This window comes from Macrobrachium nipponense, chromosome 42, assembly GCF_015104395.2.
Source record: "Macrobrachium nipponense isolate FS-2020 chromosome 42, ASM1510439v2, whole genome shotgun sequence".
Taxonomy (NCBI): domain Eukaryota; kingdom Metazoa; phylum Arthropoda; class Malacostraca; order Decapoda; family Palaemonidae; genus Macrobrachium; species Macrobrachium nipponense.
In genome coordinates this window covers 42,298,329-42,326,058 of record NC_061103.1, presented here as the reverse complement: position 1 = coordinate 42,326,058, position 27,730 = coordinate 42,298,329, and the positions used below count along the sequence as shown (strand labels likewise).

General features: G+C 40.3%; 3 protein-coding genes across 4 annotated transcripts in view; all 3 read left to right on the top strand.

The window, feature by feature from the left end:
• LOC135213163 (uncharacterized) overlaps window positions 1-27,730 on the top strand; it is a gene marked incomplete at its 3' end in the record, with an annotated part of 298,865 nt that overhangs the window by 216,337 nt on the left and 54,798 nt on the right.
• LOC135213146 (thialysine N-epsilon-acetyltransferase-like) lies at window positions 7-26,277 on the top strand. Of its 2 annotated transcripts, XM_064247086.1 has the most exons (9): window positions 7-133; window positions 2,563-2,686; window positions 3,604-3,809; window positions 4,393-4,544; window positions 5,282-5,409; window positions 6,248-6,447; window positions 7,481-7,636; window positions 10,895-10,999; window positions 26,136-26,277. In XM_064247086.1, the coding sequence occupies exons 2-8, from the start codon at window positions 2,569-2,571 to the stop codon at window positions 10,928-10,930; spliced, it is 996 nt and encodes a 331-aa protein (XP_064103156.1). In that variant the 5' UTR covers window positions 7-133; window positions 2,563-2,568; the 3' UTR covers window positions 10,931-10,999; window positions 26,136-26,277. The 2 variants fall into 2 exon arrangements, with proteins under 2 accessions (XP_064103156.1, XP_064103158.1); XM_064247088.1 differs by lacking the exons at window positions 7,481-7,636; window positions 10,895-10,999; window positions 26,136-26,277 and adding an exon at window positions 6,568-7,430.
• LOC135213147 (N-acetyltransferase 9-like protein) lies at window positions 202-2,563 on the top strand. Its single transcript, XM_064247089.1, has 2 exons — window positions 202-506; window positions 1,686-2,563. The coding sequence occupies exons 1-2, from the start codon at window positions 483-485 to the stop codon at window positions 2,304-2,306; spliced, it is 645 nt and encodes a 214-aa protein (XP_064103159.1). The 5' UTR covers window positions 202-482; the 3' UTR covers window positions 2,307-2,563.

Sequence of the window (27,730 nt, the reverse complement as noted above, 5' to 3'; positions counted from 1 at the left end):
GCAATTGAAGAGCTGTTACAGCATAAATTTTATCCTAATACTACTACTGTTACTGATTGACGACGACGAATCGTGACCGATAGTAATGAGATAACCTGACATTTAAGTAGGAAGTCTAGTTAACATATTATAGGTAAGATATAGTAGTACTTGTAAACAATGTTACTGAAGTCATATACTTGGAAATAAAGTAAAATGTCACCCTAGACTGAGTGAAACATTATCATTACCCTATATGTACCTAGGTAGTAATCTCTTTTATAAAATGGTTTGTACTGTGATCTCTTTTAGCTATGACTTAGGCTAGGTATAGGTTACTAATTCATATAGGTACTAGCTATTTTGGTATTACCTATTTCTACTGTTAATTCTATACTTTATACCATATATCTATAAGATCTACCTAGTCTAACCTAACCTATAGCACCAGGAACTCAACTGACCAAGGAGCAACCCCTCCCCCCTCCTCAACCTGACCTAGGATGCCATTAGTCATACTATGGGAGGTACAGAAATTTTGTTATTAGTAGGGCTAGAGCTACCTCAACCTTATGTGCCAAATGACATAGTAGCTAGCTACTAACTTTAGATTCAGGATTTCATCCAAGACAATGGTTTGTTTATGGTTAACAAAAAAGTTGTATAATATTTTTTTACGAACTGGATATTGGTACGGCAGCCGTACCCCGATCTCGGTAGATATTGGTACGGCAGTGAATTGCGCATGCGCTAACGTTGTTTACCGCCTCACGCATATCCAAAGACTATATACTGAAGTATATACACAGTCTTTGGCATATCAGTGACAGCAAGAAAAATGGTGACGGAACAGCATGAACCGCAGAATATACATTAGTTTTTCGCCGAAAAAACAGATGTTTTCAGGCTTTAACGAGCTGAAGAAAGCCATAGACATCTATGAAGACTCAAATTTTCAAAAATTGGGTAATTCATGGTATATAGTAGGTCACGAACGATCGAATCGGCCCTGAAAAGAATTCCGAAGAGGAGATTCAAAGAGGATTATATTATAAAATATATACACTACCATCGTACCTTTGGTGACTTTCTCGGCTCTTTATTCGCCCGACGTCGGCAGCTGCAAGGGCCGTTATATACTTTACAATATTCTTTTAATTCATTCATTGGGTATATTGCAGCTGTCGGAGAAGACGATAGAATTACAGGTCCATTAAAATCTGGATAGTGTTGTTTTTGTAGTAACAAAAAAGCGGGACACAATTCACAAAAGCTAAACAAACAAAAACGGGGGAGGACATTTTGCTAACTGAAAAAAAAGAAAAAAGGGACAGATGTTCAAAAAGCGTGACTGTCCCACCTAAAAGCCGAGCTCTGGTTTACATAATACAGTATGATTAGCAAACTGGTAAACGTATACAGCTAACTGCCGTATCTACAGCAAGTCAAGACCGCAAATACGGCGCCAATGACAGAATCTGCCGTACCCTCACCGCACTATATTATTTGTACGGCAGGAAGTCTGAAATTGACGCATGCGCAATTCACTGCCGTACCAATATCTACCACGATCGGGATAAACGGCTGCCTACCTATATCCTGTGCCTATTTTTTAGGAGACGATGAATAGAATGTATGCATTTTTATGCTTGTTGAGTGTCAGAGATAAAACTTTTCCTTCTTTTGAAGATACTGTCATGTTTCAGGACCTGTACATTATGAAGATTAATGGCAAAACACAGTTAGTAGGTGATAAAGTAATTCTTGTGCCATACAAGAAGTCCCACGTCGCAAAGTATCATAAGTGGATGCAGTCACCGAGATTGCAGGAACTTACTGCATCAGAGCCTCTTACTGAAGAGGAAGAATATGATATGCAGAAGTCATGGTATGAAGATGATAATAAATGTACATTTATCATATTAGACAAAGGATGCTTTGAAGAAACAGGATCTGAGGAGCAGTCCATGATAGGTGATACTAATCTTTACCTTAATGAAGATGAAGGGAAATCTGTAGCGGAAGGAGAGATAATGATAGCGGAAATGGCCTTTGCAGGGAAGAAGCGAGGCTGGGAAGCGATGCTCCTCATGTTCCGCTACGGAGTGGAATGCTTAGGAATTGTGAAGTACCAAGTGAAAATTGGTATGTCGAACACTCCGAGTATTTGTATGTTCAAGAAGATGAATTTCTGCACTGTGTCTGAGTCACAAGTGTTCAAGGAGATCACTATGGAAAGTGAAGTGAATGAGACATGGAGAACTTGGTTAAATGAGAACACAAAACATTTTAGTATTGTTCCACATGAAAATGAAGATCTAGGATAAAGTGTGATACTAAGACCTGCTGTTTCATTATATTCACGTACCAGACAGCACAAGGACTGATTCTTGTAGCTGCTTGGGATCTTGGGATCCACCCACACTTATGTAGTGCTGGATGCCACTTTTCTCTTTAATTTCAAGGAGCTTAAGCTTTGAGGACTGTTTCTTGCTTACAAAATGGGCTGACTGTGAATAAAGAATTTGTATTAAAAGTTAAATTTTGATTTTTAAGAAAGTAACATGTTTTTGTTCTCTGTAGGTGGAGATGTCCAATACAAAAATCAGGAAAGCCAATGCCTCTGACAGTGAAAAGTTATTGGTTTTGATCAAAGAGCTGTCAAAAGAGCTCCAGTTGACATCATCAGTGCAGTTAATGCAAAAAGGTAATCAATTTGTTGTGGGTAACAGAATCTGATGGATTTAGTACTTTTCATTTTAGATAAATTTTTAATGCAAATATTTCATACTGTATTTAGAAGGCAGTTTAAATTTCCATTTGCTTAATAAGTGTTGTACAGTTAGCTGGAGGTCTTTTTCAGTTCAGCCTTATTTGTTTTAAGTAATTTTGCCATATCACTTTTGTAGCCTCACAATGTAATCTTCATTCTTTACTTATAGATGGTGCATGATAGCAACTAAATAATACTGTATATGCTCCTACTCCAATAAAAGTTAACACTTTACACAAGCTTTATTTATCACTGGTAGAAAGATTAGTCTGCTCCAAGTTGGCTAAATAATGCATTATAGACAAGCATCATTGAAAATAAGTTCCTAATTTTAATCTCTTAAGAATTTTACTTTATCACCCCTGATACCTGGGTATTTATAGATGTTGACAATTAATGTCTAAATAATGAAATTGAACTTTCACTACAGTTTCAAAGGAATTAGAGATTAAGGAATTAAATATCTTGTAGGAAAATAGTACTGGGTACCTTTTTGACATTTTGTAAAATAAGTACGTACTAGTACCTTGGAAATCTAAGGCGAAGGCCAAATGGTTTTGAAATGCTACATTCATATAGCAAGTACCAGTCTTAGAATGAAAGGAACAACAAAGAAAATAATAATAATGGAACTTTTAAAGTTAAAATGTTGCCAGCCTAGATCCAATGTAAGGAAACTATGTCACATTTTGGAAGTCTACCAGTAAATGGCACCGTGCCTTCTTTGAAGGTGGTTGATCTTTATTCAGAAACCTGATAGTAGTAACTGAAAAACAGTGGCAAATAATGTAAGAGAAACAGTAATCATTAACATGAAAAAATACAAAAATCCCAATTATCTCTTTGTACAGATCTAGAGGATGGTGAATCTGGAAGGCCAGCAGTCTTTACTGTATATGTGTGTCAGAATGACCAAGGTGCCCTTATCGGGTATGTACTATTTTACAACACGTATTCTACTTGGGAAGGCAGAAGTCTTTGTGTAGAGGAACTCTATGTCATTCCATCCAAGAGGAGAAAGGGGATAGGCTCATCTTTACTAAAGAAAGCAGTACAGGTAGGCAGAGATTTAGGTTTTTATTTATGCTCAGTCTTTTCATTTTACTCCTAGTGTACTTGATTATATATTTGTTTTCACTATCACCAGTTTTATAATTATGTATTTTTGTTTCGAAAAGACATGATGGCCACAGTAATATTTTGAATCTTTCCTTACCTTACTGTGTAGATATGCAAGTGTGAATTCCTAGAATTACATTTCATCACCATCATTTTTGAATATGAAGAGAAACTAGAAAGTAATAAATTCCTGCAGGGATTTTGGTTGTCATCCCTTATTAGCTAAAACGATCTTGAACTTGTCTGTGCTCGAGGTGCTGTCTGAACCAGGAGCACATTGAAGTGTTGATAAATGAGCAGGGTTTAACAAGGACTGCTAGATGATGGATCATGAAAACAGAAGATATTGGATCGCTGAGACCTGAGAAAACAGAACATGACTTAGAGAAAAGATTCTTCTTCTTGTGTGGGGTGCCAGGAGGTTTTGCACAATTTGCAAAAGCACTGTAAAATAGTGGGCTTGTGTTAAACTCCCCTTTTTCCCCAAAATATTAGTTCATTAAAGACTATTGTTCCTTTAGGTTGCGCTCGAGAGAGGATGCAGTCGTGTTAATGTCACAGCGTATCCAGGAAATAAATTCCTTATGAGTCAGGGTGCTATTGACCTCACAAACATTGAGAAGTGGCTTTTCTTCAGAATAAACCAAAAAGCCATGGAAGATTTTGCTCATAGGTAGGTGCTGTACAAAAAAAGTTTTTGTGAACTGTTTACTACTGCTGTATCTACCTAGGACTGTAGATTTTAACGAAGAATAAAATAATTTTGGTATACTAGCGTTTTTACTTGGGCACATGAGGCAGCCATAAAAGCAGTAGACAATTTCAGGCTAAGCTGTAGTTTATGTACTGGACTTTTCTTTAACACAACCATGACTTCCCCTTTTACCTGTATTGCCAGTGAATCCGTAGAATTTCAACTTTTTCAGCCAACATTCATGCTTAATTCATACTTATCCTAAACTCCGGTACGATATTTTCTTGAATATAGCATTTTCTTATTGATTTTGCTATTGCTTGTTGGTGTTTTCCCCTGTGCTTTTTGTCTTTGTCATATAATTTTATTTCATTCATCTTTTAGATTTTTCATAAATTTCTCTCTCTCTCTCTCTTTGTCTCTCAGACACACACATTTATATCCATTAAGATATATTACTGAAAAAAACTTTATGTTACTATCGTGAGATGTACAGTATTCTGTAATAGGGTTCTTGAGGTGAACTGTAGTTGATTATCAAGATGTCTTCGTTGAATGGAAAACACCTCATTAATGTAATTGTTTTTTGTTTGACTTGCATCTTTATACGTATAGGAATATGAAAATTGCAGTATTTATTGTCAAATAATCATTACAAGAATATTGAAGGATTTCTGCCATGAACTCTGCAGTTGATGTGTCTTTTATCTTTGCAGATGTAAAATTGTAGAAGGAACCAAAATAAGGGAAGCAACCAATGAAGATTTTAAAGGTGTCATGAAACTCATTCATGACCTTGCAAATTATGAGAAGATGCCTGATGGCCCGGTGATTACTGAAAAAAGTATGTAAGGATCTGTGCATGGTAAACATGATCACATATTGCTTGTCTTTGCTTATCTCTTTATGTAATATTTACACTCCCTTTGCTTGAATTTTATAGAAAAAGAAAATAGAATTGTTTCAGTGACTTTCATTTTGCCAATGTGTTACCTCATAAGTTTAGTATTACAATGCACTGCAGTACAATGTCTTGTAACTTCTTATAATTAGTAGGTAGTTTATAACTTTCTTATAGGTATGTACATCCTAGAAATTTGCTATAATTAGGTGCTACTCATCTTCAGTTATTGAAGAATGACAGTGTGTTATAAGTGAGGTTTTTGATATTTTGACTTATATGATATCCACATCCTGTGTTTAAAGGTGATATCTACATCTGGTGTTTAAGTTAAAGGCATTGTTGATAAGTCCCAAATAAGTTGATCGCATTCTCTTTGCCGGTCACATTGCAGGAAAGGGGATAAGCTTAACTCTAGATAAAGAAGAATGATTTGGGAGAGCAGACTTATTAATCTCATAATGATAAGCAAAACCTGAAAAATATATGGTAAAGAATATAATCTTTTCAAAGAACATCTACAGTACCAACATTGAAAAAAGATACTATATGGAAGAGATTTTGATCTTTTTATGGAATTTGAGTAGCTTCTCTAATAATGCTTTACTTGCATTCTCAGTGATGATCTTTAGACCTATCAAGTATTGTATTACACCACTAGGCTTCATAGGAAACTTGACAACTGTATACCTTAAAAAATGTAATGTTTGTATGTAAACTGTAAGGGTGTCCTACTAACTTTGGTGTATATTCATTTTCATCAGATATTTTTCTTTTCCAGCTTTAGAAGAAGACAGCCAAAGCAGTGAGACATTCTATGAATGCTATGTGGCAGAAGCAGAGGGTCAGTTGGTTGGATATAGCATCTTTTTCTACACTTTCAGTGGAGAAGGACCTGGTGTATACATGGAGGATCTGTATGTAACCCCAGAGTACAGGAAAAGGGGAATTGGATTGGCACTATGGGGAAGTGTGATTAAGGTGAGTTGCTATTTATGGAATTGGTAGCATTCAGTGTTATCCATAAACTAAGCTGAGAATAAGTTCTATTCAAGGAAAAGGTTTTATGTAAAGAAAATGAGCACTTGATTTTTTATTCAGGAATGGATTTATACATCTATCCAGGGCACCCGTGAAGATTTCAGCTGTGGTGTTTGATGTAGAAAGGTTGAATTCAAAAGGCTATCCTCAGTCATTGAGTCTGCCATGGAGAGTCTTATGAGGTTTCTGCTGCCCCTCTCAGTGCCAAAGATGCCACAGATATACACTATTGTTTTGCCAAGTGAACCCTCATCTTGCTGTCTTGGGGAAGTCTTGTTGCAGTCTTCATCTGCAATGTTGTTTATCTCTTTCAAATAAACATCAAATCTAGCTGTCTTAGCTGAAGTAACAGTCTCCTTTTAATGTCAAAGTGGTTGGAAGCGGTGGCTTTTCCACTGTGAAGAACAGTCTTTGGATGAACAAAAGATAACTGGAAGAAGAGGCATTGCTGGATGAAGGTGATGACGACAAAACACGACCAGATCACTAGGCAAGTGATGAGCCCAAATGTGACTGTAGGTAGTTTTTAGAAAATCTTGGGCAGAAAAGGGAAATCTCTTGTGGCTCATGAAGAATGAAAGACACTGGGACCAAAACCTGAATATCAGCATCAGATGACCCAAAAAAAACTTTTGCTCTGTTTCTGCTATTGTACTCTCACCCCACATCAATCATGGCTTCCAATGTAAAAGAAAATTTTTGTTACTCATTAAGAAGACAATTTTGACTTTTACTATGTTAATTATTTCAATATTTTTCATGCCAGTAAATATCAAAGTTAGTAGCTGATTTTCCCAACTAGGTATAACTAGTATTTACTTGTAATAGATAAAAAATCATGTAAATTTTTGTATATCTCAGTTTAAAATGTACAGCATGGTATGTGACCATGGTTTATATGCTGCTATAAGTAACTCAAATGGTTACTGATAGTATACTGTTTGACCTAATGTAACTTTTTCTCCTCTTTTAGGCAAGTCTCAAGATCGGAGGAAAAAGGTGTGATTTTGCTGTCCTAGACTGGAACACCCCGAGTATTGAATTCTACAAACGTATGGGTGCGGTAGATATGACGCAAGAAAAGGGCTTCCATTTTCATAGAATGACCAAAGATGTTATGCAGTCATATGTCAGTGCTCCTTAATTTTTTTTAATATATATGTGTCAACCTTGGTGAACACTACAAATATGTATTGAACTCTGAATAAAAAATATTAGATACATAAACAAGAATAAAAAAATATTAGATACATAAACAAGAGTATTTTTGTGGCTTGATTATAGTATATTTCTTGTGCTTTTGCATCCAAATTTTTGTTTAAAGCAAAATAATCCTGTAAACCAGTTTAGTATTTTGGCAGACACCTGGTTTTGTTCCCAAAATTACAGTTGAAAGATTAAGTTCTTAAAAATAAATTTTTTTTTCTCCTAACAAACCATACAGTTATACTATAAGGATGTCATTTGTGGTCTAATTTTCCCCAGATAGTTATTTTTTGCCTTCCTGACAGAACCTTCCTGACAAGAGCAATTGTTCATGCATTTCCCTTGTAAACTCTGTACCAGCAACCCCCATAGGTTGGATAAGTGCCTCAGTGACGTGGTTGGTATGGTGTTTGCGTCCCACCTTGGTGGTCGTGGGTTTGATTCTCGGCCATTCCATTGAGGAGTGAGAGATGTGTATTTCTGGTGACAGAACTTTACTCTTAATGTGGTTCGGAAGTCACGTAAAGCCGTTGGTCCTGTTGCTAAATAACCACTGGTTCCATGCAACATAAAAATACCATAAAAAAAAAACCCTAAGTTGGATAGTGCTGTCAGGTTCTTTGCAGCGTCCCTTTGGCCCCTAGCCTGCAACCGCTTTCATTCCTTTACTGTACCTCTATTCAAATCTTTCTTCCATCTCGCTATCCACCTTCTCATAACAAATATTTCATAGAGCAACTGTGAGTTTTACCTCCTGTTACACCTTTCAGACCTACCTGCTCAATTTCCTTTCCGGCACTGAGTGACCTTATGGCCTTTGGCCTAAACTCTGTATTCACTTATTCAATTCAGCAGCAGCAGCATATTATCCTCATTGATGATGTCAACTGGATGCAAATCAGCTAGAGATGAGGGAATGAGTGGTGGGCATTCTGTATATAATTGACAAGTTTGTATGTTACTTTTAATGTTTTAGAAACTCAGTTTTATCATTGCATTCCCATCAGTCATATTGTGCTAAAATAGCAATTTAGGGCGAAGCTCTAGATGTTAAGATTCCCAGGTTAATTGTGTCCAGTGGTTCCAGAAGAGCACTTTGGGACTGTATGAGTCAGGGACCAAGACTATTGTGTGTCACTGGGTTTCACTTATTCTGTTGTATGAGATGTGAGGTTATAAATCCAATTGACCACATCTGTTGAAAAACAATGAGCAATGAATAAAGGATAGTTAAGAAAAAGATGAGACTACTGACATTTTAACACTTAAGATAACAAGCATCTAGTGGTTTTGTGCATAATAATAAATGACCACTATAATTTTTTTTTCTGTAAAGCAGTCCAATTTTAAATTTCACTAATGCTTTGGTTCACTTGTGCAGAAAATCTATTTTAATACTTAATAATGTTTATAGGAAAATGTCCAAATAAATTGATAAGTAATTGGCATTTTGTAAATTAAAGAATCTTGAATCTAAACCACCCATCTCATTAATGCCTAATTTGAGTCGTAATCAGATATTAATAGCATAATACTTTACATAAATATAATTATTAACTAAGTACAATAAATACTGTTGGAGTGGCAAGATGGCGCGCCGACATCGTAACCTTTCTTCGACGGTGAACAATCATGGTACGATATACCTAATCGTCATTGGTGGTGATTCACTGTTACTTGTGTTGACATTTTTGCTTTCGTGTTTTATTTCCGAAAAAATGAATTTAGAAAAAGTTCCAAACCAGCGAAAGTTGACGTTATGTCGGAAATATTATATGGGTAAGATATGCAGCTTAATTTAATTGTTTCCGTCCATTTGGGATAATTAATAGGGTACGGTAGATAGGCCTATCAGCCAAGGCGTAGTACCTACCTACCTATTTTGACAGATCAAATTTCGGGGTGGGCGTAGCTTTGGGTTAAAGGTCAGATATGAATAGGCATGTGGTAATTCTAGGCTTAGGCTAAGATACCTACCTAGTATAGCTAATTTAGCGAAGGCCAAATCTTCGATTTTTTCTGTCAGGCCTACGAGGCATGGGTACGGCCTATCCTTATTTATTGCTTTCTGTAAGTTTTTTCATCATGATTCTTGTAAAATCTGGTTTTTAGCTGATTTTAAAACCAAATACTAGCCTAGGTAACTAGCAATATATCTAAACCTATTGTATCGTAGGCCTACGTAGGCCTATCTTTTTGAAAACTTGTGGCATAGGCTAAGAGAGCAAGTTTAACCAGTATTCAGATCTAGGTAGCTCTTGCTTTTCTTGACTAAATAGAGATGGATAGGGCAGCGGCCTCCAATACTACTACGTACCTAAGGCTACTTATTGGTGATGACGGTGGGGAGGCCTAGGTGCCAATTGGCCTACAAGACTATTTTTTCGAGCATGATGTGATGATTTGAACCCTAATTCTTAACCTAGTTTGTCATTTGCTTGGTAATTCTAGTCGATAACCTGCTTGGAATGTAGGAAATATTCCCGTGAATACGACAGCCACTAGAGATTGGGGCGTCAAATGTACCTATTTCGCTGTGATTAGTACTGGACCCTGGGGGTTATTTACACAGTCGACCCCCCAAAAATAATGGGAAATTCTTAATAACCAACCCAAATACTATAGGAAACTGTAATTTCCTAAGAAATACCTGACTCGAAGTTATTACCTAGATTTACCATTTGCTTTTTTTAGTGTTTTATATTTTTTTTAGTAGCTTATTTATGGTTCTCTTCATTGATTGTACGTTGGGTATCTTTCCAAAATGGGGCCCTTGGTTTTGTAGTATTGTACTTCTCAAACTAGACTTGCAACTTGACATTTATTTAATTTAATAATAATAATAATTAAATAACCTGTTGTATCTAGCCTATAGTACAGGCCACTGATAGGTTAGGTAAGCTGAATCACCTTAATTACCTCATAGCCTAATTACAAAGATTCCAAAATGGCTAATTATATGATTTGTGAGCAAAGACAATAGCTTAATTTTTGGCCTCTTTACCCAAATATATTTACTGCAACATTTACAGCGTAATTTTGTGGTTTAAGCAAGGATTGTTGTATAGGTACAAACATGCGTTTATAGACCTGTTATCATCATATATTTTTATTTTACAATATCACTGTGGATGTTCGCTTATTTTTAAAGTTCTCAATTTTCTCCCTTTTTTTTCCACAGCTGGCTTTGCACTCCTCCCATTCATGTGGGCAGTAAATGCAATTTGGTTTCTTAGAGAAGCATTTTGGGCTCCCCCATATCCCGAGCAGAAACAGATCCGCAAGTGTAAGTGTGTTTCACAGTTTTTAAAGGTTACCTTTGTGTTATATTTAGGGTGAACTTGTATGTTGGTTTTTTTCTTTTCATTCCATGGTAGTGTATACTTTACCAGTTTTATAAATTCGATTTAACCTCTCTTTTGTGTTATGGTATTACATTTTAAGATATTTAATGTAAGGTATCTTTAATGACTTGCTCTATATTGGCTCTAATGTTAGATATGTGTGTTAATCAACGGGGATAATTTCAATTGCATATACAATACAGCATTAATGATTGTCCTCCTTTGTTCTGGTGGACAGACAATTTGCGTTTGGGTAAAAATATAATTATTTCAACAGCCCATTTACTTAATAATAGCCATTCTTCAGTAGCAGTTATCTTCAGATGTGTCCCTGAGAAGAGTTCCCCTATGAATATACATCCAGGTCTGATAGCACCTCCTGTTGGTGAGACCTAGTTATGAGGGAAGTGGTCATTTGTTTATGCGTGTGATGTTTGAATCATGGCTGCAGTCTCATTTTCCAAGAAAATCTTGCTACAGTATTGCCCTCAATCATTATCAGATATTTTCCTGACTGATAATTATCTTTGTATTATCCTTTCATGCATGTTATTTGGTTATGGCAGTTCCCCAGAATGCACTAAATTTTGTCCATTTGTCTGCATTTACTCGATCTTAAATGCTGATTTGTCAGCAATTCTATAAGTACAAGTTTATAGTTTATTTAAACAACAGCCAGCTGTCTCTGGTTTTAACAGAAGAATGTTCCAGCTGTTTTGCTGGTTTTGTAGATACAGTATGTGTATGTACATTTTTGTACATGAACTTCCCTGACAGATATATACTTAGCTATAGTCTCCGACGTTCCCGACAGAATTTCAAATCTCGCGGCACACGCGACAGGTAGGTCAGGTGTCTACCTTAACCCGCCGCTGCAGGTGGCGGATGTACGAACCACTCCCGTAAGCTTGTCAGATTTTTCTCTGTCGCGGGAACGATAACAACTGTTGTCGGTTCCTCTCGATAGTTTTTCGATTCTCGCTTGCCTGGAGTTAATTTGGACTTCTTTTGGTGACGTATTCGCTTTGTTTGGCTTGGCATACGCTGATTATGGACCGGTTTGATTTTGAGTTTGATTTTCTTTAACGATGTCTGATCTAGATTCGGTAGTTAAAACTTCGGTTTTGTTTAGGGTTTGCGTGAATGAAGGATGTAAGGTGAGGTTGCCGAAAGCTTCGGTAGACCCCCACACGGTTTGCATGAAATGCAGGGGGAATGAATGTTCTTTTGCTAACCCTTGTAGTGAATGTAAGGGATTGAATGAAGAAGAATATAAGGCTCTCTCTTCTTATGTTAGGAAGTTGGAACGTGATAGAGTGCGTAAGGCTTCCTCTAGAAGTTCTAGCAGATCTAGAATGAGTGAGTTGGATGTGGATCCTAATAGTACTAACGTAGAATTAGAACCTTCTTCCCAAGTTGCAGCCCCGGCTCCCCGCACCGAAGCCGAAGATTGTTCGCCTTCGGAGGCGGCAGCTCTGAAAGCCACGAATCGTTCTATGGATCAGAAGATTCGTCAGTTGGAAGGTAAGGAGAGTGTTAGTATGACAGTGCAGTGTCCCCAGTGTTGTGGAGGGTGCGTCTGACCGGCTCCTTAGTGCCTCTAGGCCTAGACCTCTTCCAGACTCCCAGTTTCCAGTGGAGGAGGAAAGTCGAAAGCCGCAGGAGGGCTGGGAGAGCCCCCACCGGTCAGGCGTCCCCCCTCGGCAGATCCTGAAGTACGCTCCAGGCTGCCTCAGATCGCTACAAGAAGGAGCTCCTACGCCATGCTTCTCTCTTCGTCGTCTCCCTCTCCGAAGAGAGGTTGGAACTCCCCGGATGCGTCGCGCCCGTTGAAGAGGGCTTGGAAGGCTCCCTGCAGTCCTTTGGCTTCTAGTCCGGAGGTTTTCCCGGAAGAATCGTCGGTGGAGGCGAAGAAACCCAAGAAATCCTGTGATCGTTCTTCTTCTCGGCGCTCCGCGCTCGGCGCCTGCTTTCCGAGGGAAGAGCAAGAAGATTCTCCTACGAGGAGTACTCGCCCTCTTGATTTGAGACTGCCTTGACGGAGTTACGCATTTCCAACCTATGGTTGAAAATGCGTAGCGGGCAAGAGGGCTTTCGAACTGGGAGAATTATCTCCTAGTTTGAATCTAAATGTCTCAATTTTTTCTCTTACTTGATCATCTTCCAATCTCTTACTTTCTTTCGCTCTGTTACTCCCCTAGCTGTCCTCCTCCTCTTCACTACTAAAACCCTCGTGTAGGTTGGGAAGGAGCTGGGTCTCTGAACTTAGGCTTTACCTTGATCCAAATGGCAGGACTATAGCGGTTTGGTCCGCCGCTCGATTATGTTTAGACCTTGAGGATATTGATGTGATTCCACATCAATATTATTAGGGCGGGGACTACATGTGGGGACTTGCCTACGGAATCCGGGGAGGTATAGTCTCCACGGTAGGACTCTCAGCAATTTATCCGAATTGCCCTCTAAAATAACATGAGTGGGGATGATTGCATACTAGCTATGCCCTCGGTCCTACAAGCGGGTTCTGCTTTACACTTGAGCCAATCATGTAGTTAGAGCCATCCCTTCGGGGTAGGGTAGGGAGTGGACATATGGGAATTGGTCTCTGCTGTGTGTCTTTGGTGAGGGGGAAGTCTTTGAGAGGAGGCCCAGTTTTTACCATGGCTTGCAGTTGGTTTCTCTGTAATTTCAAAAAAAAAAAAAAAAAAAAAAACGAAAAATGGAATATGACTCTGGAACTCAGTCCCCCGGAAAATGTGACCCCATGACACTAGAGACGACTTCGGCTTGTTTAAATAAGGAAAGCTCTGTGACAACCTCGGCAATAAAAAGGATTCCTCCAACAATACTTCTCTGACCAATGTTGTTAAAGACAATTTATCGGCACTGGTGGAAAATAATTCTAGTAGTAACAGTAATACTTTACTCTCTGGTTCTGGCTCATTACCAGATACAACAAAAAATCTGAAAATTCTCCACTTAAAAAACATACCAATTGGTTGTAGCTATGACATAATTCATGAAGCCTTCTGTAGATTTGGGGCAATCAAAGAAATTTTAATGGAGCTTAATGGTAGTAAAGGATTTTGGGAAGCTTGGGTATCATTTTCAAGTTTTGAGATTGCTTTAGAAGCAAATAAAAATTTAGAGAGCATAAGAATTGACAATTGTTTGATTTCTGGGGCTCTATGTGATAAAGCACCAAGACACCTAGAGGTATATAAACCAGAAGAATGGTTGGAAAAAGAAATAGAGCATGGACTTCCAGAAGTAAGAACCCCCAAGCCCCAACATGGATAATTGCAACTGGGAAGATAGAAAATTATAACTTTTATAAGATGAGTAAATTTAAACAAAAAAAAAGTTGGTTTAATTAAAAGTAAGGATATTAGTAGATACGGTAAGCAATCTGTTTTGATTAATGCAAAATCAGATACTCAAGCTCACATGCTTTGTGGCATGAAGATTGCAGAAATTGATCCTATTAAGGATATTAAACCACATATGAGCTTCAGCTATGGTAGAGGAGTAGTTTTTGATAAAGATCTATATGAATTTTCAGAACCAGAAATTCTGGACATGTGCCCTGATAATGTTTGGAAAGTAAGTAAGATCCCTCAAACAAGCATGGTAGTTTTAACATTTGAAACCCCTGTCATACCAGATCATATAATTATTGAGAATGAAAAAGTACGTGTTCGAGAATATAAACCTAGGCCTTTACAATGCTTTAATTGTTTCAAGTACGGTCACCTTCCCGGTACTGCAATAATACGAAGATCTGTATTAACTGTTCTTCGTTAGAACATGGCCAATGCAACAGAGATACAACCTGTGCAAACTGTAAAGATCATCATAAATCAAATGATAAAATTTGTAGAGAATACAAGAAAGAAGAAGCTGCCATCTTGAAGCAAATGCTGAACATATTAGTGTAGGTTATGCAAAGCATTTACTCGATCGACAACTTAATTTTGCTCAAGCGGTTAAGATGCCACCAAAAGATTATAATCCACTACCCTTACTACCACAGGGGGGACCAGTGGTAGCACCTGGCCCGTCAGGTGCATCTCCCTTAGTGGTAGTAGCCCAGCCATCTGGGTCAAGTGCTCAGCTTATAAAAGCCAGAGCACAAAACCTCCAGAGAGGTCAAGATGGTTTCCACCACACCAAAAGTAGTGTCACTGATAGGAGCACCTCTCCTAGAGGTAGTAGCCCAGCCCTTCTGGGCCAAGTGCTCGAACTGTTGAAGTTCTAGCACAATCCTCCAAGGAAGCCAATGTGGCTTCCACCACCTCAAATGTATTGTCTCAGGCAGAATCTCTACCTGATTTGATGGAGATTAGAAAACAAGATCTTCCAAAGAGGAAAAGGTCCCCTCCCCATCCTCCTCACCTTCATCCAAATCAGGTAAGTGCCCTACTGCTCATGATCCCAAGGTTGACTTGTATAAAGATCACAGAAAGAAAGAAAAGAAGAGCGGTGGCCTAGTAAAGCCTTCCATCTCCAGGCCTTACATGGCTTCATCTGAAAAGTCCCAAAAGACAAATGAGACAAAGAAAAATAAATAACAAAAGATAATGTCTATTATCCAGTGGAATTGCAGAGGTCTAAGTACTAGCATTGAGCAAATAAAAACTTTAACCAGGGACTTGGACACGAAGATAATTTGTCTACAGGAAACCAAGATCAGTGACAAACCATTTAATCCTGGACTCAATTATCATTTTTGTAGATCCCCTCCTTTGCAAGGTGCAAGAGCTCAAGGTGGTACAGGTTTTATTATTCACAAATCTGTAAAATTTTGAAACAATCCCACTCAATACACCACTACAGGCATGTGCAGTTAGAACTCATATCGGAAAAAAAATTACTTTATGCTCGCTATATATTGAAACCATCTTTAGAACTTTTCCTCGTTAGATCATGCTGGGAATCCAAGAAGGCTTAGCCTTTCTGACCTCCAAGACCTGATCAATCAGCTTCCTGCCCCTTTTATTTTGATGGGTGATTTTAATGCAAAGCATACTTTATGGGGTGGAAATGTATGCGATAGATGGGGTAATCTTGTTGAAGAATTAATCGACAACAATGATGTAATACTAATGAATGATGGTTCTCCAACTAGGTATGATGTATTCCACAACTCTACATCAGCCATTGATTTGTCAATCTGTTCCTCATCCATTCGATTGGACTACCTTTGGTCAGTAAATGAACACCTACATGGCAGTGACCATTGGCCAATAATGTTAAAATATGTCCATAAATCTTCCTTCTCAGTGGTCCACCAAAATGGAAGATAGACGAGGCAGACTGGGCAGCTTATGAAAAGTGTTCACACACTGATAAAGAGTATGATGAATTTACATCTCCAGTGCATGCCTATCAACATCTTGAAAATATTATTGATGATAATGCTAGCAAGTTTATACCTAAAACATGCGGTTTACCTCATTGCCCTGTAGTTCCTTGGTGGAGTAAAGAATGTGCCAACGCAAGAAAAGTGACCCGAACTTGCTTCAGAAGATACTTGAGAACAAACTATGTAGCAGATAGAATAGCGTACCTCAGAGCCTGTGCCAAACAAAAAAGAACTTTTAAAAAAGCAAAGAGAGCATCTTGGAAGAAATATATATCTAATATTAATACCAAAACTCCTTCAAAGGAAATATGGGACAAGATTAGAAAACTTCAAGGCAAATTCGTCCCTAAGCCTCTACCAATATTAAGGGAAAATAATAGATATATATCTGACCCCAAAGATGTAGCAGAGGTTCTTGCAAAGCACTTTGCCCATGTATCAAGTGCTGACAACTATTCCCCAGCATTTCAACAAATTAGAGCATCAACATCTGTTGTCCTGCTGCTTCTTCAAATACTGAAGCTTTTAACCTGCCTTTTAGTATGGAGGAGATGCAAAATGCTATCTCTAGCTCTTCTTTAACTGCCCAGGTGAGGATGGCATCCGGTATGAAATGATATCACATCTCCAGTGGATACCAAGGAATTTTTATTAGAAACCTTTAATGGACTATGGGCTTCCCATACATCTCCTGATTCCTGGCATACATCAATTGTAATTCCAGGCCACAAGTCTGGTAAAGACCCAGAACTGCCATCTAGTTATAGGCCCATATCCTTGACCAGTTGCATATGCAAATTATTTGAGAGAATGATCAACAACAGACTTGTGTGGTATCTAGAATCAAAAAATCTTTTATCTAACAGGCAGTTTGGTTTTAGGAAGAACCGAAGTACTCTAGACCTTTGCTGATGTTATCAAGGGAAATTTCAAATGCCTTTTCTAACCAAAACCAGGTGGTGGGTGTCTTTTTTGACCTCGAAAAGCATATGACACGACCTGGAGGGTGTATTTTAAAGCAATTGGCCTCGTGGGTATAGGAGGACATATGTTCTATTTTATTGAAGAATTTTTATCAAACCGCTCAATTAAAGTGAGAGTAGGGTCAGAACTATCTTCATCCTACATGCAAGAAGAAGGTGTCCCCCAAGGCAGCGTATTGAGTGTGACCTTATTTGCTGTTGCTATTAATAGTCTCATGAGTCACATACCTCCTGGCATACAAGGATCACTATTTGTCGATGACTTTGCAATTTACTGTAGTGGATCATCTGCACTACAAGCATGCCAAAATCTTCAAATTGCAATAAATGCTGCATCCGCATGGGCAAATTCCTCGTGGATTCATGTTTTCACCTCAGAAGACCAAAGCCATTCGCTTTACTCGTACTCGTAAAAGGGAAGAGATCCCCACCCTTTTCTTAAATGATTGTATTTTGCCTTATGAGGATAATAATCAAGTTTCTTGGAGTCATTTTCGACAAGAAAATGACATTTGGTCCCCATATAAATGACCTATCTATCAGGGTTAAGAAGTCACTGAACATTCTGAAAGTTGTATCGCATTTGATTGGGGTGCTGATAGAACAACTTTGCTTAGAATTTATACATCTTTGTGTCTGAGCAAGTTAGACTATGCATGCCAAATATATGGGTCAGCTGCAAAGACTTTACTTGGAAAACTTGATATTGTTCACATGCTGGGCTTCGCATCTGCACAGGTGCTTACAGAACATCTACCCTTGACAGTCTCTATGTGGATTCTGGCATACCTCCCCTTTCCATTCGCAGAGAGGAGTTGAGTTTGAGGTATTTAGCTAGTCCCTTGCGGTGAGAAACAATCCTAACTATAAATATGTTAGGGCGCCTTTAGATCGGGCTCCTAAAACAGTCAGAGTGCCCAAGCCTTTGGAAGTACAGCTGAAAAATGATGCTAGAGAAGTAGGTTTGTTAACAGCACAGATAGCAGAGGTGGGATATCCCAAGTCTCCCCCTTGGTGTAATCCACCTGTTTAAAGTATGTTTTACGGCAGGAGGGAAAAATACCTTACCTAGTAGGGTAATGAAAAGTGAGTTTTTAAATCATGCTGCTCAACATCATGGGAACATGTTTTTACAGATGGCTCCAAATCGGCTGCAGGAGTTGGAAGTGCAGCTGTGGTGGGGGATACTGTTATTAGAAGGAAACTCCCATCCTCTTTGTTCAATATTTACTGCTGAGCTGTAACGCGAATTATTCGCCGCAGTCCAACATATTTTAAAAATGGCCACCAAAATAGTTTTTATACAATTTTTAACGGATTCCAATAGTGTTTTACTCTCATTAAAACAAATTATGCAGGCCATCATCTAGTACAAGAGGTGCAGGACTGGTTAGTACTTCTGCAATCTAGGAAGAGTATCAGTGTTCACTTCTGTTGGGTCCCTGCCCATGTTGGGGTGGATGGAAATGAACAAGTAGATAAGGCAGCCCCCCCAAAGGAAGCTTCAGGGCTAAGTAATCCATCCCCCTTTAGTATTCCTTACAAAGATCTAAAAGTGAGATTCATCTTACTGTAAAAATAAAGTGGCAGGCTCGATGGTCTGAACTGACCACCAATACAAAATTGAAACACATCCACCCATTGGTGGATAAATGGTCATCTTGTAATGCTACAAGTAGGAGGGATACCATTATTTTAACTAGGCTGCGTATTGGCCATACACATGCAACGCACAATTATTTGAAGAGTGGGGAAGGTAGACAGGCCCCTCACTGTAATACCTGTCAAGTGACAAATGGATTCTGTTTAAGCATATTTTAGTTGATTGGGGGTCCTGTTTTTAATCTTCAGAGGAGGACACATTTACTCCAGGTGGACAAACCTTTGAGAGATATACTGGGGGAAAAACTGTAATACCCTGAACTTGAGAAAATTTATACAAAAGTATTGGGTTATATTACGAGTCTATAATTGATTTTATTAATTTATTTATTTATTTTACCCTTTTAATCCTTATTTATTTCACATCTAGATTTTATTGTATGAAAGTGTTTGCGATTGATATTAAAGGTTAAAATGGTACTAAATGGTGTGAGTATACAGATTTATGATTGAATGAATTTTGTTATATAGCGCTGAATGGCCTTGATGCCCCAGTGCTTGGCTTAATGCTAAATCCTATATTCAATTCAATTCAATTCAATAACGAGAGTACTCGCGGGACTTCAAGCTCAGATCACGGCGCTAGCAGACTCTCTAGCAGTTAGATCACGTAGGAAGAAGGACGTTTCTCTTCCGATCAAGAGATCTAGGCGCCGCTCTTCAGAGGATCGTTCTCCTTCATATGGGGAGGTTTCGCTATGAAGTCTCGCGTGAGCGCCCTCGCTCGCGTGAGCGCCCTCGCTCGCCTGGCTCTCTTTCGATTTCAAGGCGCCAAACATCGGTAGGACGCTCTATGGAGAAAGAAGTTTTTTCTCCAGATTGGATTCCCGCTTCCGGTAAGCGCACTGCACCTGCTCATCACGCGATTTCTTCAACTCCCTCGCGTGAGACTTCTCCTCAGCAGCCTCAAGATTCTAGAAGGCGCCCTTATACAAGTAGGCGTTCTTCTTCCAAATGTCACTCTCCTCGAGTGTCGGATCGTGACTTCTCTCCTGACAGGCATCTAGAGTCGGTAGGTAGTCGTGTGCATGATAGACGGCCTACTGTTAGCCGCTCCCCGCAAGGTAGGCGCCAAGAGCCTACTGCACATAGATCTCCTAGTAGGCGCTCGTCTCTTTTAAGGCGTCATACTCCTGATTATTCTCCTAGGTGGGGCAGACAACAAGAGTCTTTCAACGCGCTCCGTGTAGGCGCTCTCCCGCTTCTAGGCGCACTTCTCCTGACCGTTTGTCTCTTGGTAGGCACCAGGAATCCGGAAGCGCCCTTCTCCAAGTAGGCTCTCGTTAGTTTGGAAGCGCCCTTCTCCTGAATGTTACCCTCTTGTTAGACGTCAAGAGTCTCGCAAGCAGCCTTCTCCTAGTAGGCGCATTTCGCCTTCCAGTCGAACTTCCGTTGATCGTACGCAACTGGACAGGTATGGAGAGCCGCGCAAGCGCTCTGCTCTCGATAGGCGCTCTTCTCCTGGCAGCCGCTCGCCTCAGGATAGGCGCATAGAGTATAGTAGGCGCTCGCCTCCTCGTAAGCGCCCTGTGGATATTTCCGAGGATTCTCGGAGTAGGAGCCCTACCTCTCCTTGCTGAGATTCCGGATACCTCGAAGAGGGAGTCTCATCGTAGACATCCCAGATCTTCTCATCGTTCTACAGGATGGATGAACTCTTCTAAGAGAGGGCGTTCTCCAACCTCTCGCTCAACTCCTGCTAGGATCCCTTCGTCACCTAAGGATCTTCCGCGCTCGCCCTCGACAAGACGTCCTAGAAGGTTCGGATGAGGAACCGAACACTTCTGCTGCTGTCTCTTCTTACAAGAAGCTTACAGAGCTACTTTTACAAGTTTTTGGGGATTCCTTACTCCTACGGCTCCTCCTTCTCCTCACTCACTTTTTTCAACGGCGAAGACAGCGAAGAGTTCTTCTTGTGTGAGGATGAAGCCAACTCTTTCAATGAAGAAGGCACTGAGGAGTTTTGGTTCCTGGATGGCTTCCAAAGAAGAAGCGGGGAACGGAAACGATGTTCGCTTTTCCTCCTTCGAAGTTATCAGGACGCACTGGTTCTGGTACGAAACAGGAGAGCCTTAGGATTGGGTCTACCGTCTTCGGCTGATTCGGATTTTTCGGCGCTGGTAGATTCGACAAGGAGAACTGCCCTTAACTCTGCTAAGACGACTTGGGCAATGAATGAATTGGATCATTTGCTCAAAGGTATGTTTAGAGTCTAGAAGTATTTAACTTCCTTGATTGGTCGTTGGGAGTCCTAGCCAAGAAAATTGAAGTGCCAGAGTCAATTTCGCCAGAAGATCTTATGTGTGTTTTTGTCTTGTATGGACAAGAGTCTGGTAACGAGACGGAGCGAGTGAAATCGCCTCCCTTTATGGGGCCGGGATCAGTGAAGAAGAGGTCGGTTTATTGTTCATTCTTAACGAAGTCGGGTCCTCCCATGCTCAGAGGTCTTCTTTGCTGTTTGCTCCTCTGTCTACTCAGTTGTTCCCGAAACATCGAGTGCAGGACATTTCGAGGTCACTTTCGGCCAAAGCCACCCAGGACCTTTTGGCACAGTCGGCAAGAAACCTCGCCCTTCCTTCCCTACCAAGGCTAAGAAGGAAAAGGCAAGTGTTCGAGAAACCCTTTCGAGGGGCATCTTCATCAAGAACCTCTACGTTTAGAGGTCGTAGACCTTCAAGAAGGGTAAGACTTTCGCCAAGTCTGTTAAAGCCCCCAAATAACTTGCAAGTCCTTCAAACAACGGTGGGCGCCAGACTCTTAGAGTTTGCAGAAGTCTGGGCCCAAAAAGGGGCGGATCCTTGGACCCTTTCTATTTTGAGGAGAGGTTACCCTTCATCCCTTTCGTCGAAAGACCTCCCTTGACGACCATCCCAAGGGAACTGACGGCCAGGTACAGAGACCCCATCATGAATCAAGCTCTCCATCTAGCAGTAGATCAGATGCTGGAGAAGGGGGCTTATCGAACTAGTGACAGACCATCATTCATCGGGCTTCTACAACCGCCTTTTCCTAGTTCCGAAGTCCTCAGGGGGGATGGAGACCGGTGTTGGATGTAAGCGCCCTGACTTCTTCGTAGAAAAGAAGAAGTTCACGATGGAAACGCCTTCATCAGTGCTGGCAGCACTTCGTCCGGGGACTGGATGGTTTCCTTGGATTTACAGGACGCTTACTTCCACGTAACCGATCCATCCTTCCTCGAGGAAGTTTCTCAGATTCATGATGGGGGGGAAAATTTTTCAGTTCAGGGCTCTGTGTTTCGGCCTCTGACGGCCCCTCAAGAGTTCACGGGGATTTTGAGGAATGTGGCTCAATGGCTTCATTTGAAAGGGGTGAGGATATCCATGTACCTCGACGATTGGCTAATAAGGGGGCCAATTCAGAAGATCGTTGTTTGAAGGACTTACAAGTAACTTTAGAATTGACGAAGGCTTTGGGACTTCTCGTCAATTTCAAGAAGTCATCACTAATTCCCGAGCAAGAGTGTGTGTATCTCGGGATACAGATGAAATCTCTGAGTTTTCGGGCTTTTCCCTCGCAGGAAAGGATAGCCCGAGGATTCGAGAGAGTAACAACCTTCTTAGGGAAAGAAGTATGCACAGTGAGGGAGTGGATGAGTCTGCTGGGGACGCTCTCCTCTCTGGAGCAATTTGTTTCCCTAGGAAGGTTGCACCTGAGACCGCTCCAATTCTTTCTTCATCGGAATTGGAGTCGTCGTTCTCAGGATTTGACGTTCTCCCTGTCGTTATCCCAGGACATCAAGAAACATCTCTTATGGTGGACAGATCCCAACCTCTTTGCGAAGGGACTGTCTCTTCAATCACAACCCACCCCCAACCTGGTGTTGTTCTCCGACGCGTCGGACATGGGGTGGGGTGCAACTCTGGGAACCAGCGAAGTGTCAGGTACCTGGGTGGGGACCAGGTAGCCTGGCACATCAACAGAAAGGAGTTGATGGCTGTGTGGTTGGCTCTGAAGGCTTTCGAGCCCAAAGTCAGAAGATCGGTAGTGCAGGTCAACGCGGACAACACTACAGCTCTGCATATATCAGGAAACAGGGGGGACGCATTCCTTCTCCCTGTACGAGACAGCAAGAGACCTTCTTCTGTGGGCAGAAGAAAGAGAATCAAGCTTCTCACCAGGTTCGTGCAGGGAGAAAGGAATGTAAGAGCAGATCTCCTCAGCAGGAAAGATCAGGTCCTTCCCACAGAGTGACCCTTCATCTGGATGTATGCCAGAGCCTGTGGAAGTTATGGGGCAGGCCACACATAGACCTCTTTGCCACGTCAAAGAACAAGAGGCTGGATCCTTACTGCTCTCCGATATCGGATCCAGAGGCAGTAGCAATAGATGCTCTTGCTTCTAGACTGGAACGGACTCGACGTCTACGCGTTTCCCCCCTTCAAGATCCTGGGCTAACCATCAAGAAGTTCGTAGAGTCCGATTCAACGAGAATGACCTTAATCGCTACCCTTTGGCCGGCCCAAGAATGGTTCACAGAGGTACTGGAATGGTTGGTGGAACCTTCCAAGATCGTCTCCCAACGCTAAGGAGCGATCTACTCAGACAACCCCACTTCGACAGGTACCACAAAAAGCAAAAATCTCCTCGCTCTCAGTCTGACTGGCTTCAGACTGTCCAAAGTTTGGTCAGAGCGAAAGGCTTTTCAGCAACAGCTGCTAAAGCAATCGCAAGAGCGAGGAGACCTTCCACCTTGCGTGTATACCAGTCAAAGTGGGATGTCTTCAGACTTTGGTGCAAGAGGAAGAACATTTCCTCTTCCAGTACCTCTGTGACCCAAATTGCGGATTTCCTTATTTTCCTCAAAGAGAATGTCATCTGTTGTGTCAACTATTAAGGGATACCGCAGTATGTTGGCGGCGGTATTTCGGCATAGAGGCTTAAATATATCCGATGATAAGGACCTGCATGATCTTATTAGATCATTTGAAACCATTAAGCGTCCTCATATAGTACCGAACTGGAATCTAGACGTAGTTCTACAATTCCTTGGATCGTCTAGATTCGAACCTCCTGGCTTAGCCTCTTTCAAGGATCTGACGAAGAAGGCTATCTTCCTTTTGGCCCTAGCTACAGCTAAGAGAGTGAGTGAGCTCCAAGCTATTGAGGGCAATGTAGGGTTTTAAGGAAGATTCTATGTGTTCGTTTCTTCCAAGTTTCCTTGCAAAGAATGAAAACCCATCACGCCCTTGGCCCAGGAGCTTTGAAGTTCGTAGTTTATTCTTTTCTAGTAGGGGAAGAGCCTTGAAAGAACTCTTGCCCTATGAGAATTATGAAGTATTTCCTTAAGAGGAAGGAACAACTTAAGGCTAATCAAGATGTGCTTTGGTGCTCCGTAAAGGACCCCACTCGGCCCATGTCGAAGAATGCTCTTTCCTTTTTTTCTGAGAAGCCTTATTACAGAGGCACATGTTGCCTGTAAGGAAGAACATTTTAGACTACTGAAAGTGAAAGCTCACGAGGTGAGAGCCATCGCAACTTCGCTTGCATTCAGAAAAAATATGTCTGTGCGGAACTTGATGGAGGCGACTTTTTGGAGATGCCAATCGGTTTTCGCAAACCACTACCTACGTGATGTAAAAATCACATATGATAAATGCTTCGCCTTGGGTCCTTTCGTATCGGCGGATTCGGTGCTGGGGCAGGGAGCTGAAACTTAATCCTGTGTAAATTTTTTATATGTTACCCTATATTTTATATTGTTGTTTTTTTGGTTGTCTGAAAGAGTTGCAGGAGGCACCTCTTTTTGTCGTTAATAATTTAACCCTTTGTATTTTGGTTAGGTGGTCTGGTGGGTTTTGGCTCCTTGCAGAGGTAGTGGTAAGGATCTGATTAAGGTAAGCGGACAAGGTCCCTCTAACAGCATCCGACTTGGATTCTACCACAATAGGGGATCACATATCACCCATGGTAGATCCGAGAGTCTTTCAGCATCAGGTCACGTCCTAGCTGTAGCTCTCCAGGCAATGCAGACTCAGAGATAGTATCTATGAAGTCTTCATCCTGAAAAGGTGAGAACCAAGGTTTTTATATCCTACAACATTAGTTGTTTCCCGTCTTACCTGTATTATTGAGCTGTCTCTTACCCTCCACCAAGGGTGCCAATCAGCTAAGTATATATCTGTCAGGGAAGTTCATGTACAAAAATGATATTGTAAACTACAATAAAGTTTTGTACATACTTACCTGGCAGTATATATCGATTAATGGCCCACCCACCTCCCCTCAGGAGATAGGTGGAAGAGAAAATCTGACAAGCTTACGGGAAGAGTGGATTCGGATACATCCGCCACCCCAGGCGGCGGGTAAGGTAGACCACCTGACCTACCTGTCGCGTGTGCCGCGAGATTTGAAATTCTGTCGGGAACGTCGGAGATATAGCTAAGTATATATCTGCCAGGTAAGTATGTACAAAACTTTATTGTAGTTTAACAATATCATTTTTCCTGAGAGTGCAAAACCCTCATATATACTGAGGTGTATTCTATGGTGACAGCTGGTTAAGTCGTCAAAATTTGTGTGTGGGGGTTTTTTGGGGGATAGAAGTGAGGGCCCACAAATATGAGGGGTACCACATTTACTTCAGCTGCCATTTAGTGAAGATGCGTGGTTTTTGTGTGGTCATGGATCTTAACTTGACGGTGAATCTTATTGTTATGGTACTTAGATTTTTATTGCATTTGACTGTTTAGTATGTCATGGTTATTAAAAAATGGTGTAATTTTTATTATTCTCATTTTGGCAATCATTATCTTATTATAAGATATATGAAGATTTCAATTTCTTAATATTATAGAAATTATACAGTTGTTCAAACAAGATGTGAACCTTTGTCAAAGTGTTAAATTTGTATATTTAAAAGACATTTTGTAATATGAGAGAACCTCCTAAGTTGATATTTTTGTCTGGGAGCAATGTGTTTTCATGAGCTCCAGAGGAATGTGTAGGTAGGCTGCCTTTATTTAGTTTATGGCATTTAATTTCCTTATAGGTAATCTTTCCAAAGAATTATTGTATTGTGTTCATTATATGGTCGGTTATCCTCCACAGATGTGATCATATCGGGCATAGGAGCGTTGGTATGGCTGATTGGACTCGCAGCGTGGGTCGTAGTCTTCCAAAACATGCGCAGCGAGTGGGGTGCCTTGGCGGATCGTATGTCATTCATAATACCAAAAGGAGTTCCATAGTTAGCTGAATTCTTATGATCTCCTTTGTATTATATTTTAATTTTATGTTAAATTCCTTGTGACCTCTACGGAGTGGTTTCTGTCATTCCAGTTTATGTTCCTAAGGGCTTATTTTAATTTAGTAAGATAAGTTACTGATTATCTGCTGCTGTTAATTGGTTTATTAACATTCTTTGGACGTGAAGATAGTTACATCTTTATATAATTTGAATTGAAAAGATGCAGCATCATTTGTGAATTCTTTCATTCAATTAATGAATACTGCTCTATTGTGTAGCCGTATTCCATGATTTAAACAATTGTACCATATTAATTGCCTTTCCCTCGCTATTTGGACGTAGGGTGTTTTTTAGTTGGATGAGCATTTGCTTGTGATATTGAAGAGATGCTCCAAGTGAATGTTAATTATTGGTCAGAGATGCGTGCATAGCATAAGTGTTAATTCTTTCTGTACTTTTTTTTAACTGCATTGGAAATTCTAATGACATTGCATTTAAGAATGCACTGTATTCCCAATTCGCTATAGTCTGTAGATACAGAACCATCTTTTGATATATGAAGCTTCAATAAAACTTTTGTCTAGTTGCTGTTTTATGACCTTGAAACACCTTTGTTATAAAAATTGGTAAAGTTAAACAAATGTTCAAAATGTTATTAAGTACATACTTTATTTTTATACATTTAACTTCCCTACCAGATATATACTTAGCTATAGACTCCGTCGTCCCCGACAGAAATTCAAATTTCGCGGCACACGCTACCGGTAGGTCAGGTGATCTACTGCCCTGCCCTGGGTGGCAGGACTAGGAACCATTCCCGTTTTCTAATCAGATTTCTTCTGTCGCCCGGACCATCAACATTGTTTTTGGTTCCTCTTGACTGGATTTTCTTTTTTCATCGACAATTGATCTTCTTGACCGTATCTGGATTGTTGGATTGGCATACGCTTTTGTGGAGTTTTTGTGGACTTGCTTTGGAATTTTCTTAGAATGTCTGACGCCGGAATGGTGATGATATATTGTGTGAATGTAGGCTTTAAGGTGAGGTTGCCGAAAGCTTCAGTAGATCCTCACACCGTATGTAAGGGTTGCAGAGAGTATGAATGCTCTTTTACTAATACTTGTAAGGAATGTGAGAATTTGAGTGAGAGAGAGTGGAAGAATCTAACTACTTATTTGAAGAAGTTAGAGAGAGATAGAGTGAGGAAAGCTTCCTCTAGAAGTTTGAGTGGTTCTAGATCTAATGAGCTAGTTCCTAGTTTGGGATCTTCCCCTCTTGTAAGAATTGCAACTTCTCCTTCCTTTTCAGCCTCTTCACCTATTGCAGATCCTGCAGATTCGGCAAAAGAACTTGCGGATCTAAAAGCAGCTTTCAAGATCATGGAAAACAAAATGGCTGCTCTGCAAGGTAAGGCTAGTGATTGTACAGTGGACAGTGATGTGAGTGTCCCCAGTG